General features: G+C 38.6%; 1 protein-coding gene across 10 annotated transcripts in view; it reads left to right on the plus strand.

Moving 5' to 3' along the window:
* The first annotated feature begins 751 nt into the window (after positions 1–751).
* celf6 (CUGBP Elav-like family member 6) overlaps positions 752–20,355 on the plus strand; it is a 159,689-nt gene continuing 140,085 nt past the window's right edge. For 5 of the 10 annotated variants that reach the window (XR_004339041.1, XM_032561289.1, XM_032561288.1 and 2 more), the window contains exons 1-2: positions 755–1,329; positions 11,042–11,124. Coding sequence is in view for 9 of the 10 variants with exons in the window: in XM_032561289.1 (XP_032417180.1) it covers positions 1,080–1,329; positions 11,042–11,124 (333 nt within the window). In the remaining variant the exon portion in view is untranslated. Of the gene's footprint in view, positions 1,330–11,041; positions 11,125–20,355 lie in introns of all 10 variants that reach the window. The other 5 variants (XM_032561287.1, XM_032561290.1, XM_032561296.1 and 2 more) reach the window with 4 other exon arrangements.

Genomic DNA, 20,355 nt, shown 5'->3' on the forward strand with positions numbered 1-20,355 from the left:
TGTCTGGTATTGATGTTGCATTCCCATCTGCATTAATTAGAGCTTTCTGTGCACTGTGGAGATTAGAAGATACGAGTAGGCCACACGCTCCCCTGCATAAAAAGACAAACCCGCTCTGAAGAGTGGCACTGACTGCATCATTGTGTGATTGCTTGTGAGAAAAAGGACCAAAGATAAATAAATAAATAAAAATGTGCACGGCAGACAGATGGAGGGTTTGAAGAATCTGCAGAGCAAACATGTACAGTTGAAATTGTTGCTCCAACAATCTATTTCACGGTCTATGAAGAGCAGTGTGGCTTCAGCACCACGGACAGTGACAAACAGCAGCTCCAGGGTTTCAGCAGAATTAATTTCAAACTGCTGTATTTGACTCTGCTTTTGAAACTTTTCAAAGAGAATGTGCACACGCGCGCGCGCACACGCACACTCCCACACACTCCCACACACATACATACCTTAATCTCAATTAATCTCAATAAAATACACTATTAGGGATTACTACGTCGCAAAATGTGGAAACATTCACAAATAGCGTGCTACTTTTGCGACACACTCTAAATATCCCACGGATTTCACTTTGCACAAATGTTTGCATTGTAACGCTGCCTTCTGGGAGCCATGCACAGGCATCCTCCTCTTCCATTCGTCTGGACCAAACTCATGATGTAAATCAGCGAGGGGGCGTGGTCTGTTCATAAACTATGAACTGTTCTTACGGGACACAGTGGCACTCTGTGAGCGTGTGTGTGGGTTGGGAGAGGAAGGGGGTTGGGGCGACCCGAAAATGGAAATTCGTTTAAAGCACAAGATGAAGTAAACACCACTAACTCCAAACGACGGGGCTTATAGGCTGTATTTAAAAAAAAAAAAAAAAGAAAAGGAAGAAAAGCAGCGAGACGAACCGGAGGAGGAGTGGGAAGAGAGGAAGATATAAAGAAAGGGAGGGGGGTGTGCACTGTGACACTGTGCAGTTGACTACATAGAGAGAGAGAGAGAGAGAGAGAGAGAGAGAGAGAGAGAGAGAGAGAAAGAGAGAGAGAGAGAGAGAGAGTAGCCCGCCGGCCCATTGAGGAAAGATGGCTACAGTCACTGCAAACGGAGTGCAGCAGGAGAATGGATTCAGCACCACGAACAGCGCCGGCAGGATGAACGGGCTTACCATCGGCCAGAACACCATTCCAATGAAGGACCACGACGCCATCAAGCTTTTCATCGGGCAGATTCCCAGAAACCTGGAGGAAAAAGACCTGAAACCCCTGTTTGAGGAATTCGGAAAGATATATGAACTCACTGTACTGAAAGACAGGTTTACGGGAATGCATAAAGGTTGGTTGCTTTGCCCTCCTTACTTTTACGATTCCTTGGAGAGATACAGCACACATAAGAGGCAGAAAGTGCAAATACGTAGAGAGGCAGCCGTAGAAGAAATTAAAAATACCCCGACTCAGTAGTGGAGCAGTCGGTTAGGAAAGTATATAGATATATGTTGTCTGTCCCACTTATATATACAGATCTATATAGATGTACTTGAGGGACAGACAACACGTGGAAAGTGGGAAGTGGAGTGTTAATTGTTACGGCGTCCAGCGAGTCCACGTGAATACTACAGCTGAAAACGCCTTTGTGTGTGTTTACATTGACTCTCATGTGCTGAAGCTCCTGGTGAGGCCAGTGAAGGGGGCGGGACAGTGGACGGGCAAGTACACGGGATGCTGCTATTTTGCAGCCGCATTTCTCTATAACTTCAGAAAAAAAAGGGCATTTGGTGCCCATTGTCAAATAGAAATAAATGCTTTCACGGGAGCGGAAAATGCAAACCATTATCAGGCAATCAGCCTCTGTGATTAAGGTGGTGCTGGCATGCAGCTCTGACCTTTTAGCGGGCTGATAGGCTGCCTTACTTTTCGGATGTCATTAACTGTGTGAAAATACTATTTACATGGCAGCTGTGTTGTAATGGTGCTCCGTGGGCGGCTATGCAGTCAGGAAGTACAATGCGTGATAATAGTGGAGGCTGAGATCCAGCGTGCATCGTCTTTTGGCTTGCTCCGTACAAATTCACACACCCTTTCAACCGGCCCCTTTATTGTCCAAAACGATCGGGCTCCGCGCTCGCTCAGTAATTAGTCAGACAGGACACGGATCATCAGGGATCGATCAATGATCTAATGATATGCTTGTGATAAAAATAAATGGGAGCAAGCGGGTCGGGTGAAGAAAAAAACGTGGAAGTCATAAAATAACCGAAACAAAATCAAAACAAAAAAACCTTAAACTTAAAGAATAGTCCGAAGTTTGCTTAAGAATATGTATATTCATAAACTTTGAATCTCTTAAGTTTTTCTTAGATTTTGATTGAGCTCCGCAAACTAAAAGCAATGTATAATAATAATAATAATAATAATAATAATAATAATAATAATAATAATAATAATAATAATAATAATAATAATAATAATCTTTGTTAGTTTGGATCGGTTTAAAATATTTACCCCACTTTAATATTCAGTTATGCCCTGCTGGATATAACTCTAATGTCTGTCACACACTTACACACATATGTTAATTGATCACTTTAAATATTAAAATATACATCTGAAGATATATAATGGAAATAAATTATGAGCTGAATATTGTTTCACAAGCTTGTAAATGTAAATGTAATAAGTGAGACAGGGGATGCAGTTCATGATCTCATTGCTTAACACAATTCAAAGCCCTTCGTGGGAGGAATGAGCGCGGTGTTAAGTCTTGCTGCTCAGTGTCTGCATCCCTCAAGACATCCATGCACCACCTGTTCCTCCAGCCATCAGCCGCTGTTGCTTGACCTGCCCCTCATCATCCCACTGTTTCATTTCGGCACCCTGGATGATCGATTAAAACAATATTCCTAGTGTTCATGTTGTTTGCGGACATCCTCAACCGTCCCTGAATGTCAACAGTCCTGAGGATAGTCGCCACAGGAAGGGTCATCTTGTTCCAAAGCCAAACTGTGTGTACGTTCAAATCATCCTCCGCCAAGGCCACCCTGATGTATGTCATGCCTGCTCCATCCTGTGTGACATTCAAAAGTACTTGGGCAACATAAGCATGTATTTTTAATAAGATGTCACCCATGCATTATAGGGATTAGTTTTTGTTACTGGCCCTTCATCCAAACCACGTCCGAGACTCCTGCTGTGTCGATGTGTGAGTCATCAAAACTGAAATGTAGCGGTACGACACAGAGAAAAGAAGAACCAGGTATAGTTGATTCTTAACTTTTAAGCTTGATTTTTGATGAATCAACAGAAAGACAAAAAAAAGAAGGAAAAGCTAAAGAAAGAGAAAGAAATTAATTACATAGAGGAAGCATGACAGTAAACAATTTATGAACCTGGCACAATGTTCAATTGAACTTATCTGAAAGAGTCGGAAAAAAGAAAAAAATACTTTGGCTAAAGAACATAATATCCCACACTCATTTTATTTTCTCCCATTTGGATTATGGCTTCCCCAACATTATGAGCTCCCCTGGGTTTACTGAGTTCATTCAGCCAGCATAAATGCACCTAAGTGTCCCAGGCTTCTAGGAAGCATAACATAACATAACATAACATAACATAACATAACATAACATAACATAACATAACATAACATTTTATCTTAACAGTGAATGGAAGGTATAACTCTGTTTTAACATGTTCAAATAAAATTTTCACTTTCATTTCATAAAACTTTCATTTGAATCTCCAGTTTTCAATAATTCTTCAGATCTCTGTTGACATTCAGTTTTTGGTTAAAGTTTCACTAAAAACATTTTCCTTGTGAAAGAAGTTCTACATAAGTTTTATTAGAGCCCTTTCACTGTGTAAAATTCCTGTTTATTTATTTATTTTTTTAGCAAAATGTGCCCAGCAAGGCAACAAATTAACTCAGGATCAACTTTAAAAGATTATAAGAAAGTCTGACTGCTTGGAAGGAAAATCACAAAGAATCAGGAAAGCACAAAAGAAATTAGACAAAGTACTTTTTTCCAGATGAGATTCATTGTGAAATTAGATATGACTGTTTTGTTTCCTATATTGTTTCTAAATGCTTATTCTGAAGCTTCTGTTTTGCATTAAATTTCAATCTCACTTATAGAAATGATATTCAGTACTTTTTGTTGGTTAATTTTGAAACCTGCCCATTTTCTGCCGCATGTTGTGTTGCTAATAGATTACTCATTTGTAAGACCCAACCACACACAAAAAAACCTGTAAAATAGTCTTTAATTTTCCAATTTGATTTAATGACAAGTTTAATTTCAGTGTCTCATTTGTATAATGTGTTGTAGAAGATATTGGCATAATGTGCTAATGTCTAACATGCATATATTTAACTTCAGGGTAATAAAGTACTAAATTTAGATAATTGGTTTATTTTTGTGATCCCTTAAATTAAAAACTTCATAATGACTTTGCTCTCTGCATTCAGACACCTACCTTGAAATTGCAGCTTGTACTTAATAAAGCTTTGACTTTATTTCCAGTAAGTGATAGGTATGCCTGCAGGTGTCAGTTAGTAAACCGTTCCCAATGGGTGATTTGCGGCTCTACTTTTCTTCACTGCCCGGGTGCTGTGACACAAAACTGCACCATAATTATGGATTTAAGGCCAGATTGGAACATGCCATGTTTCCTTATGACTAATTCATGTGACTAGTACTGCAACAATCTGAACAGATGTTTTGTGCTCTGCAAATTCTTACTTTGTCTCTGTTGGGAAGCTCTGGGGAATTGTGAGAATATCTGGGGAATTCTACATTTCACGTCGTCCTGGACATTTGAGCAGAGATGACTAACAGTGCTTTTAGATTTATTTAAAAGATAGGCATGTCCTCTCCCGCAGTTGCTACACAGTTTCCTCTAATATTGATTTGATAGTTTGCGTGCCTTTGGGGAGCCTTATGCAGTGCGTGGGATGACTTGGCACTATCGGCGTGTATGGTGCTCATCAGTGCGTGGTGCAGCCAGGTCGAGCTGTTTAACATCTATCATTTTGCTGAGCCATACATTATCATAATACTTAGTGTCAGTGCCAGAGTGCATGCATTGTTCAGACATGCTGAATGTTAGTGGGGGGCAAATCTTTTGCTTGAGTAGCATTATCTATCAATCCTTCTCTGATGCTGAGAGGGGGGACTAAGAGCTGTGCCACACAGCCAGGAGTAAGAGATACAAAGAGTTCTTAAATATCCTCATCCATTCTCCTCTCCTTGGTTGGTCTACGCAGTGTAATTGACTAAAAATAGCCAGTCAAACTGCTGGAAAGCAAGCATTTTGGGGAATGGGTTTTCAAAAGTAAACCACAGCAGAAAGGTGATTTGGAAACAAATATTTGAAAGTGTTTCTTTGGCTTTTTTTGCTTTGCTTTGAATTTGAGTAATAAATTCTAATTCAATAAATACAGCTGAGCCACAGCGCGATGCTTGTATTGGGCTTTCTCTACAACAGGGGCGTTGTAGACGAAGTGCTGGTAAATGACTGACAGACTGTGTAAGCTGAGTGACAGGTGGAGCTTAAGTCTACAGATGACCTCTTTGATCATTAGAAAGGAGGCTGTGAGGGAAGCAGACAACTAACGGCTGTGAACAGGCCGCTTCAAAAGTCGATAGATGGAACAACGGAGAGATGGAGCGATGGCTGGTAATAGTGTGGCCAAGTCAGATGCGGGTAGTGCTGGATGAGTCCTAAAATATTTGTCTCTTTGCTTGTCACATGTAATAGCATCCACTTGTTTATTTTGTGTTATTTCTATAAGACAGTTTTAATGTTAATTTTTGTTCTGCAAAAAAAATGACATTAATTAGACATTGATAAATACTAAGGGAAAATAAATGACATATTTTGCAAGAAGTTCCTGTTAGTAAACTGAGGTTTTCACCACATTTGTTAAGATGTTATTTCAATTAGTAGATAAGGGGTTTTTTCTTAAAACAAACAAACAAAATCACTTTTCATGCCTGTACTCACACAGTTGTACTCACACAGTTGTACTCACACAGCTGTTAACACAAGCTTATTTCCATTTCAAAACAAGTTGTTCAAAAAGGCTTTATTGTCAGAAAAAAAGTTCTTAAAGTAATTACCCAAAATGTTTCTTGCAAGTGCAGAGACTAATTTCACCTTCCTTGCTTTTTCTTTGAACCAGTTCACAGGGTTTACTTTCCCATTTCCCTTACATACAATTGGTTGAACTTTTGTCCCTTGCTTAAATTATGGTGTGGTAAATTGTATTTGATTACCAAAGTATTATTTTCACCCCACTTAACCTGCTCATCACAGGAAGTTATGAGTCTGACTGCCAAACCACCACCAGAGCTTAGCCTTCATTTCAGAACCTCATCTATGAAATCCTCCTCTTGTATTTCTTTTCCCCAATTAATTCAGAAAACTTCTTTCTATAATCTTCGGTCAATGTTAGCTTAATTTGAGTTTTGAAAAAGGTGGTTCAAACGTTTTTTAATGGTGTCAACTGAATATTAAAGAAAAGCAATTTGGAACGCCAATCTTTAAAAAATTTTATTACTTTAGGACCATGATGTGATTTTCTTTTTAAGTTCTGCATTGTATTCATGCATAGGCACAATAGTATGTAATAATTTGAAATTAGAAATGTGCTCCCAATTCAGTTAGTCATCTTCTAATTTTAAATTGACAGGCTAACCTGCTACCAGCTGTTATCTTCACTCAAAAATCATTGTTTCACTCATCCTTCTCTTCATGCTTCTCATCTGTTCAACATCTGGCTTTCTAAGTGACTGACTCCTCTAGGCTTCAGATGTCCCCTGAACCATCACTCCTATGAATGCAAACCTTTCCCAAAGTCCTGGAGAGATTCCAGTTCTGTGAAGAAGCAGAGAAAATCATACAGCTGGTCAGGATTTTAAAAGCTGTGCTGCACAAGATGTCCAGTTCAATAAGTCATGTAAACTGTGAAGAAAAACGGCCTCTTGAAGAAAAGTAACCCATTTTCACTTTGGCAGGATTGCATCATGTTTTACTTCACTTGGTTTAAAAAAAAAAAAAGTGGAGTCAGCAAAAGACAAACTAATACTGCTTCATGACACACACACAAAAAAAATAGGTTTAACATATTAACAAATTAACACTGAAGAATTTAAAAACTTCTTCTTTCAGAAATTTAATTCCAAAGGGAAGCAGATTAAATATATCAGTTATACACAGTCAGATATTTTAGAAATTTATTTTAGACATGCATTTCTGTTAAATGTTCTGCTAGTCTTACAGCTGAAGAGACCAAAAATTCAGCTTCTCAAATAATTGCAATTTCAAATGAGACCATAAGCAATGTATTAATACAGCAATTAAAGCTGCAGTACATAACCTTATATATATAGAAATACACCGATCAGTCAATCATTTGTTGTATAGACAAATACATGAAAAAACTTTTTTAAATTATTTTTTATTACAGTTTTTTATTATTATTACCAGTACACACTGCAGCTTTACGAGCTATGTTCATACATTTATGCAGTATAATCACTAAATACTTGGATTAACTGATTTTCAGGCTGTGTCTTGATTTCATTTTCTTAACTTAGTTACTGTAATGTTAAAAGCAGAATCAGCCAGAACCCAAAATGCAGCCACAACAAGAGGATGTTTCACCAAAGGTTTTATTACAAAAATAATTGGTGTGGAAGGGTGTGGCCTCACTGGTGGAGTCAGGGATGGGGGATCCACAGAGGTCAGGAGTCCAGCCGGGGGCAGGTAGGGTAAATGGACAAGGGGAGATCTGGGGAGGCTCAGGGGACAAGCAGACGACAGGGACAAAATCCACCAACCAGAAGCTGAGTCTTGAAACGGTCCGGGGTCATGCATGGGAGGGTCTCAGGCAATGAGAATCCAGGAGGCAGGAGGCAGGGTCAGAGACAGGCAGGGTTCAGCAACAGGACTTTCAACAGCAGAAGGATTAGGCAAAACTCTGTGGTCAAAAACAGGCAGGATCAGAAACCAGAAAACTCTTTGGAACATGGGACAACAAGGCTTGAAAGCTGTGACAGTGGCAACAGACGATCTCGCACTGAGCTGGTGACGAGCAGCTGTTTAAATAGGAACCAGCTCAGTGCAGGTGAGGGCAATGAGCAATCAGCACAGCCAAGGCAGAGCTGAAGGGCTGGAATCATGACAGTTGCAGCAGGTATGACTGTAACTCTCCTTTTTAGTCTAACTCTACATTAGGTTTAGGTATTATTTTTGAGGCTAAATGACTCTGGGTTTGTTACACCCAACACATCTTTGTTTTTTTGTTTTTTTATTATTATTTTTTGTCAGATACATTATACATTGAGTCATTTCAATTTCAAACATTTTTTAAAATAATTTATTGTTTAATCAAACCCATTCTGGTAAAAATATGAAGAAAAGCCAAATGAGGTTCAACACAGCACAATACAGACAAATTAGCAAATTAGATCATTCAAGCATTCTACCCAATTATAATCAGCAGAGCTACAATATAGTAAGATTTTTTATTGATATCACAGAGAAAATGGGTCAAACAAAAAAAAAAAAGATGTTAATCTCTTATGTGCGACGTGTGTCGGTGTTTGCTACCAAAAAAGTTTCAGAATTATGTAAAAGCAAAATGAGATGAGTGTTACCTTTAGCTTACAAACCTCATGAGTCTCTTGTGGGACTTGTCCCTCTGGACATTCTCGGTTCATGCTCAACAGTTTTGTAATGTCACACAAAGGATGATAAGTGTTTCCCCAGGCTCCCAAACTTTTCTGCTCTGCTGTGTGCCGAGCTGGTTCGTCAGTGTCATTTAGGTGATTTTTCCTCTTGAGTAACTGCGTAGTTGTGGAGGTGGGTGAAGGTTGTGAAACGCAGGTCCCTTGGCCAGGTGCCAGAGTGTGCTGCTGACGTTTTGGGGATGATGCTTGCTAGGCATGCAGAGTATCATCTGAATGTGAGTGTGTGAGCTTGCAGGCGTGTAGGGGTGTGTTTGTGTGTAGTCCCCCATGGGAATCCTTGGCAGTAGGTGTGACATATAGTAATGGGAAATTATGCTGCTCAGTGCAAAACCTCTTCTGAACAGGGTCACCCATTGTCAGCTCTGCCAAGCACATAACAGAGCAACAACTCAACCTTTAATGAATGCTGTCACATTTTTGTCAGAGACGTATTTGCCATAAACTATGTATTTACATTCTGCCTCCTGAATTTTCCGACTTCAAAGAACAGCCCCCGGAGATGTGTGGGGGTACAGTTTCAGCTCATCACCGTGCATACTGATTTGTGGCTCAGTAACTGTGATAGTAATCATTTATCAAAAAGCAGTGGGTGTAATTTCTTTCACAAATGGGAAAGAGGAAAAAATCTTCCAGTCGAGGCTGACTAAGCATTTTCATCACCTCTTTGGTTTAAATTAAACAAACTTCAAGGTTTTACAGCTGTGTGTCACACTTTACACTTAGTTTTGCTTGGTCTCCTTTACATGAGACTGACACAAGCACTTTTCCATTCATCAGAAGATATGCTGATGAATCTTGTTAATGCATGCATTAACAAGATTCAATCTGATGGAGTTGCTACGTAAAAAAAGAAAATCTTATTTTTGAAGCAGCATGTTATTTTCTCTGAGGGTGTGGAGCTATTAGCTTTAGAGAGCCACATTCCTCTAGATGGGATATATATGAATTCCAATGACTTGTAAAACTACAGTGAGGCTTTTATATTGGCCTAGTGAGGAAAAGAATGCATTTTTAAATTTCTCTTTTTGGCAGGTTATACTTTTTTTCAAGATGCTTAAGCTTTCAAGGAACAGTGAAGTTTGGCTCACTTCATTAATTTGAGCTGGCTTGTTTTGGAGTTTTGCAATTAAAATTAAATATCAGCAGTTCCCTTTTGTGTAAATACTGAATTGGAATCAGACTAAAGTGCATACTTTTTTTTTCTCAGGTATTCTACTTGTGTTTCATGGTAGTAAATAGGACTGGATTGAGACTCTTCTAGCATGATAACATTGAGTAAAATTGCATACTAGTAGATGTGTTTTCATTGTATTTACCAGAGGCGTCATTGAAAAGTTTTGCATGGGGAGCCAAACTGAATAACGTTCTGATGTTTTAGTATCTATGCTGTTATAATTGCACTTTGAAATTTAGGTCTCAATAACAAAGCCTCTTAAGGATCTTTATAGCTCTTATTTTTAAGTACCTCTGCTCCAAGTATTTCTGAATTGCTTATGGAGCAGAATGTTATACTTTTCCCTGGTTTGCTCTGTATGGTGCAATGCAAGTATAACAAATGTGATTGAAAGTATTTAAAAAAGAGCCAAAATTGTATACCTTGTACATAAAGGAAAGGTGTATAAACCTTCCCTCATCCAAGTGACTGTCCAGCAACAGGTGGGGAAGGGGCAACGCTGTGTGTTAGTAGCTTGATTAAGCTGCATTGTGCTGCAGTCTAAGTTCAAATTTCTTGATCTTTGATACAGGTTTGCACAAGCAGTTAACAGAGGGTATTTCTCAAACATCTCCTGAATGAGTAGAGACAAACAGATCAATGTGGAAACTGTTTTTTCACAACCTGATGAGACTCATTAGTCTCATCCCAATTTTCTACCCCTGGTTGCTTCTATTTCACTGTATCTCAATATAGCAGAGCAAGGTCTGCGGTTGACTTTAACATGAGAAAAATACATCACTGAAGTTAAAAACATTTTTGAAAACGTACCCTCTGCTACGTACAGCTTGAGAAAACCGTGATCACACCAGGATTTTTATTTATTTATTTATTTATTTATTTATTTATTTATTTTTTGCATCTTATTAAAAGCACTTTAATAAGAATGATGAATGTGGTTTTGAAGCTTTAACCTTTTAATTGTTTAGCGTAGCTTGATAGAAATATGTGGGTGATGCCTTGCACTAAATAATTATAATCCTCCAAATATCATATTGGTAAACATCTGAATTCAAACTATTATTATGTAATTCTTTTAAATCTAATCAAATTTCTCCTCTCTTTCCACGCCCACTCAGGATGTGCCTTTCTAACATACTGTGCCAGAGAGTCAGCACTGAAGGCCCAAAGCGCCCTCCATGAACAGAAGACGCTGCCAGGGGTAAGTACCCCCAATCTGCCCTCCGTCACAGGCTAAAACTGACAGACTACTTTTAAAGTCTACAGTCACATAAAAATAATTTCACTCTCCCAGGCTCATAAATGGCTCACAGGGACACAGTAGATATTAAGATCCACATTTAAACACAGGTGGACAGATATAAAAACAGATGAACAGACTCAATCATTTCTGTTTACACTGCCTCTATTTCTTGTGCATTCAAGCACAAATTAGCTCTCACACACTATAATAGACACACATACACAGGCAAACTAAAATACTGAGTGGCCTATCTCACCTTGCAGTGTCTTATTACACTAATCACTCCGCCAGAGATATTTGATAAGCGCTCCTTCATAACAGGCCGTGCTGCCCTTCCCTTGTCCTATTGCAATATGGCTGCTGCTGACACTAATTGCCTTGAGGAATCCTGTTTCTATTATCACACATAATCAAACAGTAAGTATAAACAATAATTTTTACCATGCATATCTCCATCTGGTGTTTTTTGTTTTAATACCTACCCTTGTTTTTCTTACGTTTTTTTTTTTCCTTCACTGGCCTGTGGCAACAAGTAACTTTTTCAATTAAAGTAATGGCTTCTTAAAATGACATAAGTAAAACATACTCTGTAGTAGGTTCTTTATCCCACCCAGAAGGGGGTCCTCAATCTGGAATGAATATGAGGTTCTGCTGTCTATCTGTCCTCAATGTATTGAAGGAGGTTTCATTTCTCACATGGGGGGAATTATCAAGGCATGATTGAATTACTGCCTGAAGGAGCCTAAGAAGGAAAACTTTCTCTTGTGACCGGACTTCTCATCAGGCACCTCTGCCTCTCCTTTCCTTTTGCTGCCAGGATAACTTCCCCGGCTGGGGCTTTAGTCACAGCCTGAGGACATCCTTCTGCGTCTCCAGGGGAAGGGGGGGCTGCAGTTAGGCAGAGTGAGACGCGAGATAGGTAACTAACGAGGAAGACGTTATGCACATAGGTTGGTTCATAAATGTAAGCAGAGGTGGCTGATGCATTTGTGCATGTGTTTGGCAAATTAGTTGATTTCACTTTGCTGCATGTCATAAATACTTCACTGAGTGTTAGACACACTGGTACACAGCAGAGTAGGTATCCCCGGGAGACGAAGCTTCCTGGCTCCTTACTGCCTCCCGCAGATTCATAATGAGATGATTGCCATGATGGTCCTTGCTGTGCCTGTCTTTATTGCCCTCATGGAGGGACATTCTTGTTTGTCTTCTATCTAGAAAGAGGTTAATGGCATGTTCTGTGGGGTTTGAGTAAACATTTCCCCTGTACAGCTCGCAGCGAGGGGTCAGTCCTGCAATCTCAGGCTGAGCACAGCCCGCATACAGACGACTAATAAAGATGTTCTGTCTTTGTGTGTGGGTGTGATTCTGAAACATGGCGAGAATGAGACACAGGAAGGAAGGGAGAGGAAAGCAGGGGGAGCTGAAGAAAGGCAGAGACAGACAAAGACTAGGAGAGGTGACACTTCTGGACAAGCCTCATTGTCACTGTCATGGCCTAATGGTTTGAGATGCTCAGTCACATAATACTGCCATTTTGGCGGCTTCTCCACCCAGTGTTGCAGACATGATTGTGTAGCCCACTTGTGGCAGTGTGATTGTCAGGTAACCAAATGCACATTTTATTCCAATATGACGTGTGGCATTTAAAGAAAAGTTTGACTTTTTCTTAAGAGAAAAAATGATTCAAAAATAACAGACACTTTGCCAAAAGTACTGTTTTTACACAAGTGATTGCAAAATGTGTGTGCATTTGGAGTGTCATTGTTTATCTAAATGTGTCAGTCACTAAGCAATGTTGGAGAAAGTTTGTTGTGTTTTAACTATTTGTGGGAGAAATTGAAACCAGTTATAGTCTGCTGGACTAGAAATTTTAGGTTTGAGTTAAAGTTCTATCCAGATCACTATGCACACTATGGTGTTATCAAGATAGATAACCACTGCATTTCAATCATTTATTTCCACAACATATGTGAATCTCATTTGTGTAACTTCAAAACACCAAAATTGAAATGTTAAATTCTAGCTACAATTCAAAGCTGTAAAATGAAATTCCACAGCACAGAGATAGTTTTCAGATAATTGAGAGGACCTTTTCTAGAACACATTCCTCACAGACAAGAAACAAAACTGTATCTTTGATAACATTGGTGTAAAGCAAATACACTGGGCATTATCTTCATCAGAAAGCACAAGTCACACAGTGTTCCTTTGTTGGACGAACAACTAGAACATTTCCTCAGTGAACTCAGTGTTTTCTATTTCCATTTTGGTTGCTATGTAAATTTTATTTCATCCACAGTTCAAAAACATACTTGTGTAGTTAGACCACCAAAGTGTTGGCTAGTGGTAGGATTTCTATTACAACTTCTGCAACAGTTTTCTTTAAAGTCCTCTAATTAACTTCAGCCTAGTGGTGAAGACAGTGTGCCCAAATTAATAAGCTAGTACATTTCTCAGAGAGAGAAACAATAAGATGGAAATTTGGTAGTGACTATAAGCATTAAGACACATTAAGGCTGCTTTTTGTATTTAATATTTTGACTGTTGCTACAATGAGATTATTTGATACTTTACATTTTTAGCTATTTTGTTTATCAAAGTAATTAGTTATTTAGACTCAACAACTCAAATGCTCCTGATACATTTTTCATAGTTTTTGTTGCAAATCAGATATTTTTTCAAGGGGAGTCAAGATACATAATGTGTACAGTCTGTCTATGTAATGAATTTCTAACTATAATGTAACATAATCCATGAAAGCAACAACAAACATGATGCTTTGTAGAAAGTAAAACATAACAGAACTCAGCCTGATCCAAGTAAAATGAAAACACAAAGTTGAGATATTGAGTGTTTTTCATGAATTGTGGGACCAACTATTGGCTAAAAACAAAGGATACTTCACACAGCTCCAAAATGTGATTACGCAAGGGCCATTTTTGACTGAACACATAACAAAGTCAAGCCCAAGAAAAAGAACAAGATGTACTTTTTCCAAGATGGGAAAAAAAGTTTTATTTTATGTAGTCCCAAAATGAAGAGCATTGGAGGAGAGTCTCTTTTTTTATAAATAGTAATAAAGGAGATGTTCAAGTGGGGCAACAGTTTTGTATATACATACAGTACAGACCAAAAGTTTGGACACGTCTGTGTGTCCAAATTTTTGGTCTGTATTCAGTACAGACCAAAAGTTTGGACACACCTTCTCATTGAATTCAATTAAAAAGTGTGTCCAAACTTTTGGTCTGTACTGTATATATATATATATATAGTCCTAAAACTCTGAGCTATTGTTGGAAAAGTGACAAGTCTGAGTGCTAAAAACTGCAAGTCTCATATTTCATGGCAATCATCTACATCAACATTGTATATGTATCTGACAGCAAGGGACTCTCAAATCAAGTGCTCTGTTGTTAATGAAGAACATTACATTGCTCATTTCTGAAAAGAAATTTATCCAGTCAGTATTTTAAGTGGTTGTAGTAGTGCTGGTATCATGGTAGCGATCTACTTACGCCACATTTCATCTGTTGCAAAAACTGTGAAAGACTAAAGATTGCTAATGAATTGAACTGCAGGAGTAAAATAGAAAATGCTACAGTTTCAATTGTCTTACTATAAAATGAAATATTGGAAATGCGGCTCCTCTCAACGTGAAGGAGCAGCGGCTCTACTCTGAGTCCCTCCCGGATGACTGAGCTTCTCACCCTGTCTATAAGGGAGAGCCCAGACACCCTTTTCATAAATTGGAAAACCTCCGTAGTTTTCTCCTCTAGCAAGAGGGAGTGAGAAACTCTGACCAGTTTCTCACTTCCTGCTGAACAGACAAATGCCCACTGCATGGTGTTGCCACTACTATGTCTCATGGTTGAGACATAGTAGGATGAGGATGGTGTGTTCAGGGTGTTAATGCACAGTGTTTTCTGCCACATAGAATTTTCCATGCAGTCAAAAAGTGTTCAGTTTTTATCATCATCTGAAAGGATTGCAGAGCCTGCTGTAATGTGCCTGTCAAAAGATTCTTCCACAATAGATGTGGATCTCTCCAGCTCCAAAGTGTTGGGCTTCAGTAGTCAAGGATTTTTTTTATTTTTTTTTTTGAGTCAAAAACCATTTGATATCATATTTCGACCTCATCTAGAGATGTTCTTACAACATTTTTAAACACTGTTTTGCACTTGAGTTGCTTGCAGGGATTCTTTGTCTGCCTGTTGTGGTTGGAGAAAGCGTTACGTTTGTTTGATCCATTGCCCATCAGGAGCACAATGAGCTCTTTATATCAGATCTTTCTGCTATGGTTTGCACAGTTAATATAATTAAAAATTAAAACTCTTGCTTCCAGCATATTCTCAAACTCTCTACAACATGCTCACATTGATGGGACAGATAAGGATGTCATTTCTCAGGCACTGATTGACATGTTGAGTATTTACATCCATATTTAGAGATCATTTGAGCAAATCATTACCATTGCTTTATTACGAGACAATTGTGCACCCATGTCAGTTGTTGATCAAAGAAAAAAAAATCTGATGACCAGCTGCTTTTCTTTGATAGCCCATAAACTTTATTGCGGTGCTATTTTCTTATTTGTAATGCCATCTGGCAATAAAGAGTGGAAGAAAGTAAAAATAATATTTGCAATTGCAGCTGCATAATGTTATTTACAACCATTTGCCAAATAGCCTCCCAACATGGCACTATTGGAGCTACAGATCTTCAAATGAATTCTCATCTCTCCTTTCAGGGCCGCGCTGCTTACTCCCTCACAGGCCAATTAGTTCTTTGTGTTTGCATGTAACAGGCATGCTAATTGGGTGCTACAGTGGCCCAAAAGCCGATTAAACATTTCTAGAAAAAAGCAAATATATTAATAAATAAAACATTCAGCCTCTCTTTGTCCCTCATTCACTTCACTGTGTTTGTCTTTCTAACCTTCCTCCTAGCTCTTCCTCTGCCTCACCATATCCCCACGGATGGTAGCGCTCGTCTTCTATTCTTGCCATTTACATAAAGGTGTCTGTTGATGGATCCACATTCTTGGTTTCTGAGGACGAGTACTGGCAGTGCCTCACCCCAGTATTGATGAAGAGGCACTTGAGTGCAGCTGTGCTAAAGATAAGCAACAAAAAACTTACAAAATCTTTTTTTCTGAAGTGTGTCTCTTCAGTCTTGAAAGGGTAACCTTGACAGCTCGAGTTTTGACCAAAGTGCTTGACAAAATGCTTTGCTTTCAAACATTTGTTTCTTTTCTGTCTCAGCTTTAAAAGCGCAGAAAATGACTTCAGTGTATGCTCCCCAAAAAGTGGGACGGGGTAAGATTGTGCAATACGAGTATTATGTATCACTGAGAGCAAGCCATGGGGGCCATGGATCAGTGCATCCGTGTTGTTGACTTTCTCTCCCTTCATCACACCGCAAACATAGACTGTGTGTTTGCCTCGGTGCACATTGAAAATAAAAGACCAGCATTTTCACTTGTATTATTTCAAATCTAGACTGGCTCAGTTGGGAAGGAGAGTGACTATAACTGAGAAAACAAACAAACAAAGAAAAAACCAAGCAAAACAAAACAAAATTTAAGCTTTTGCACCTTTATTCAAACAGCATTTTTACAATACAAAACTTTACAGTGCTTCAAAGAGAGTTTTTGTGAAAGCAAGTTAGAGCCGTTGTTACTAAAACTGTAGAAACCTATACTTGGAAGGAGAATTAGATTATAGATCTCAAACTTTCTAAATTTCAATGAGTAACGCTCAATCCATCATATAAAAATATATAACAAATTGCACAAAGGAAGGAGTCACTTTTTAAAAGGAGACCAAAATGTAATTTTTATTTCTCCACCAGGGACAGGGAGTCATGTGAGAGCTGATAGAAAAATGTGTGGAGCTAATTACAGGGGACTACTGGAAGAAAAACGGTTTAAAGCCGCAAAAGGCTTGTATAAGAATGGTCCAGTCAAAGTCCAGGCTTAAATTAAATTGAGAATAACAACACTTGATTGATGCTCTCTAGCCAAACTAACTGAGCCTATGCTATTTTACTAAGAATCATTGGACGAGCTTCAGTCTGTAGATATGCACCGGTGGTACAAATAAATTCCCCAAAAATGTGCAGATGCAATTGCAATGAAAAGTGAAACTGACTATAGTTACAACAAGAATTAATTTAACAGTGTATAATATTTATAGGTAAAAGAAAATGAAGCCATTAATTGTATTCTTTCCACAGCCTGCTTGTTCTGATTTATCACATAAAATCTCAATAAAATACATTGAAACTTGCAGTTATAAGTCTACAAACTGATAAGGTCTTAGGAGTACTTTACACTGTATTTAGTGTGACAATACTGACTTTTATAGTCTGACATCCAAACCTTTTAAATACAAATTATGATCTGAATATTTTTTTTCTTTGTTGCAGATTCATGTTATCAGAGAACATAGTAATGTAACAACACTGAATAGGTCCACTCATAGACACATTTGATATACTTTGTCCTTGATGGGGTTTGTAAAACCTCAGTTCTCCTTAGTCATTGCCACCATGAGAGAAAAGTGAAAAGGGGTCTGTGCGTTGGACGCTGCACCTCCTTCAAGGCTGCTCTGCTCTACTCATCCGCCAATTACGTCTATATCATTTTCTTTCAGCCGCTCGCTTTAGAAAAGAAATTAAAAAGGGCCATTGTTTTTCTTATCCCCTGTGGGCTGAGAGCTTTCACTATGCTACTGGCTTGTGCTTGGCCATCCTGCTGATTAGAGAGTGAATGGAATCACGATTGAGGGATGCACTCAGGATTGTCTTCCTTTATTTGGCTGGTGGCTCTTAATTTCATACAAAAATTAATTTTCCCACATCTGATTTGATTTCTCAGTGTTCCATAAAGCATAGTGTTGTGCCTGGGAGCCAAGGTGGCTGGACATCACAGAACTCCTGTCTGTTTTACTGCTGAATGTGGAGGAAGCGCAAACGTAGATGGTTGTTTTAACCAGCCCATAAAGATTGTAGGCCAGAGATGCTGGACCGATGAGAAAGAGAAGTAATGCTTTTTAAAGACTGTGGGGACTCAGACTTTTGTTGTTCAGAGAATGACAAAAACCTGGGCTATTTTTGCCTCTTGATCTTGAATGTCTTTTTATCAGAGGTTTTTGGAGGGATAGTTTTTTTATGAAGTAAAACCCAAGAAAAGAGAAAGAGTTGTTAAAAATTTGTGTCAGTGACACTGATAACGTACCGAAATATTTTCTTTACAGTGAAGAACTCGAATGATGAGGACAGATAAAATGTCAGAAATCGTCTGCTCATTAATATTCTTTCAACACCTTGTTTTAGTGTCCCCGTAAATAAATAATTTACATTTTGTTATGTGATGACAAAAAAGATTTTCATGACCTGTTTTTCTGACAGACCAACACAGAGCAGTTTGCAATGTAATTTAATTTTAGGTCTAGGATTTGATTGGGCAACATGAATGTGTTTTAATCAAAGCCAGTATATTGTTGTCCTGTTACACATAGCATTTTGTGTGCAGATAAAAATGTTGGATTTTGTTCTAATCTGACAAAAGTATTTTCTTCCTAATGTTAGTTAGCTCATGTTTTGTGTCCTAAATCTGTTTTAAACTTCTCCACAACTTTATTGGTGGTAGTCTGCTGTGTTCTTCAGTCTTCAATATGCTGTTTTGTGCACTAATGGTTGCGCACAAACCCTTTGAGAACTTTCACAGAACAGCTGTATTCAGCTATTAACTACATAGGTGATTTTACTATGGAGATGTAGAGAGTTGAAATACATACTTTCATAAAACTTTTCAGATTGTAATCTGTAAAAAATTTTGAAAATAATTTTTGCTTTTCTTTCAGTTCAGAATTGCAGGATTTTTTGGGGGGGCGGGGGGATATTCTCCCAAAAAACATAAAAGTTTGAGCCTGCAATAAGACAAAATGTCAAAAATGCAATGGATGAATACTTTTGTAAGGCACTGTTTAAAAAAAAAAGTAACCTCAAGAAATAATTCTGGAAAGCAAAAGAGTTTTCTTTTAATGAGTGGATTTTCTCAAAAAATGTGTTGAAGGCTGAGCAGTTCTTTCACACCCCCCACCTCTGTTCAACATGTTCACTATCTCTCCCAGTGGCTGACAGGTGGAGTCGGACTCTGCCGTGCATGCTCTCCTGCACTAATTTATCCACTTCTTTGGCTGTAATGAGGCAGAACTGGTAAATGTGGGGACAGCATTGTTAACATTGCTGCTTCACTGGGAAAGAGGAGAAGGCTGATAAATAGTGGAGAAGGATGGAAATGAGGCCCTTGTGCTGTCACACCTTCAGAAATGATGCTCTGAGACTTTTACTCAGGCTGAACTGCTGTCTCATAGTGAAGCTGCTTGCTGAAAGAGAACGACATTTCCTCAAGCAATTAGGCATCAAAGTTTTTCGCTGCATCAAAACTGGTTGTTTGGCTGCAACAGTGAGAAAGAATAAAAACAACAAAAAAAATGAATATTTGATTTTTTTTTTCTGCTGAAACTGATAAAAAATAGTATAAATAGAGTTAATTAGCTCATATTTCCCTTAGAGTAAGATGATCAAGGACAGAGAGGAGTTCTGGAGTTAGTGAGAAGATGTCTCAGTCTAGTTTCACAGCATCAGAAACAAGTGTTGACAAGGCTCTGTAGTGGTAGCTCAACTGTAACCCAGCTCACTTCAGTTTTCTTCCAAATTCCTCTTCTTTTCCAATTTATTTCCTTCCCTTTACCTTTGCAGTGGAGGAAAGAGATAAACGGATGATGCATCCATAGATAGTTGGACCGTGAGAGCAGAAACATTCCTGCATAATTACCACTCAAGCATCAACCGGACAAACTTCTCCATCAGCGTGTCCAAAGGATTAACTGCACTTCGGTCCTCTTATCTCCCCTCATTTCATTTAAGAAAGAAAATGACCTTGCGCTTGTTTACATGCTGATTAAAGACGGGAGGAAAGGGAGGAGACAGAAAGTCAAACAGCAATCAGAGGAGTTTGTTAAGCAGAAGTATTTTTGGATGCAGGCTCTCAGTGGAAACAGCGAATTAGAGCCAGACTGTGTCACGGTAAAATCACCCCACCCCCACCCCCTTATGTAGCAACTAACGAATGATGGGTAGGCTGGCAGAAAGAGGAAGGTGTGTGTGTTTGCACGTGTT

This window comes from Xiphophorus hellerii, chromosome 4, assembly GCF_003331165.1.
Source record: "Xiphophorus hellerii strain 12219 chromosome 4, Xiphophorus_hellerii-4.1, whole genome shotgun sequence".
Classification (NCBI taxonomy): domain Eukaryota; kingdom Metazoa; phylum Chordata; class Actinopteri; order Cyprinodontiformes; family Poeciliidae; genus Xiphophorus; species Xiphophorus hellerii.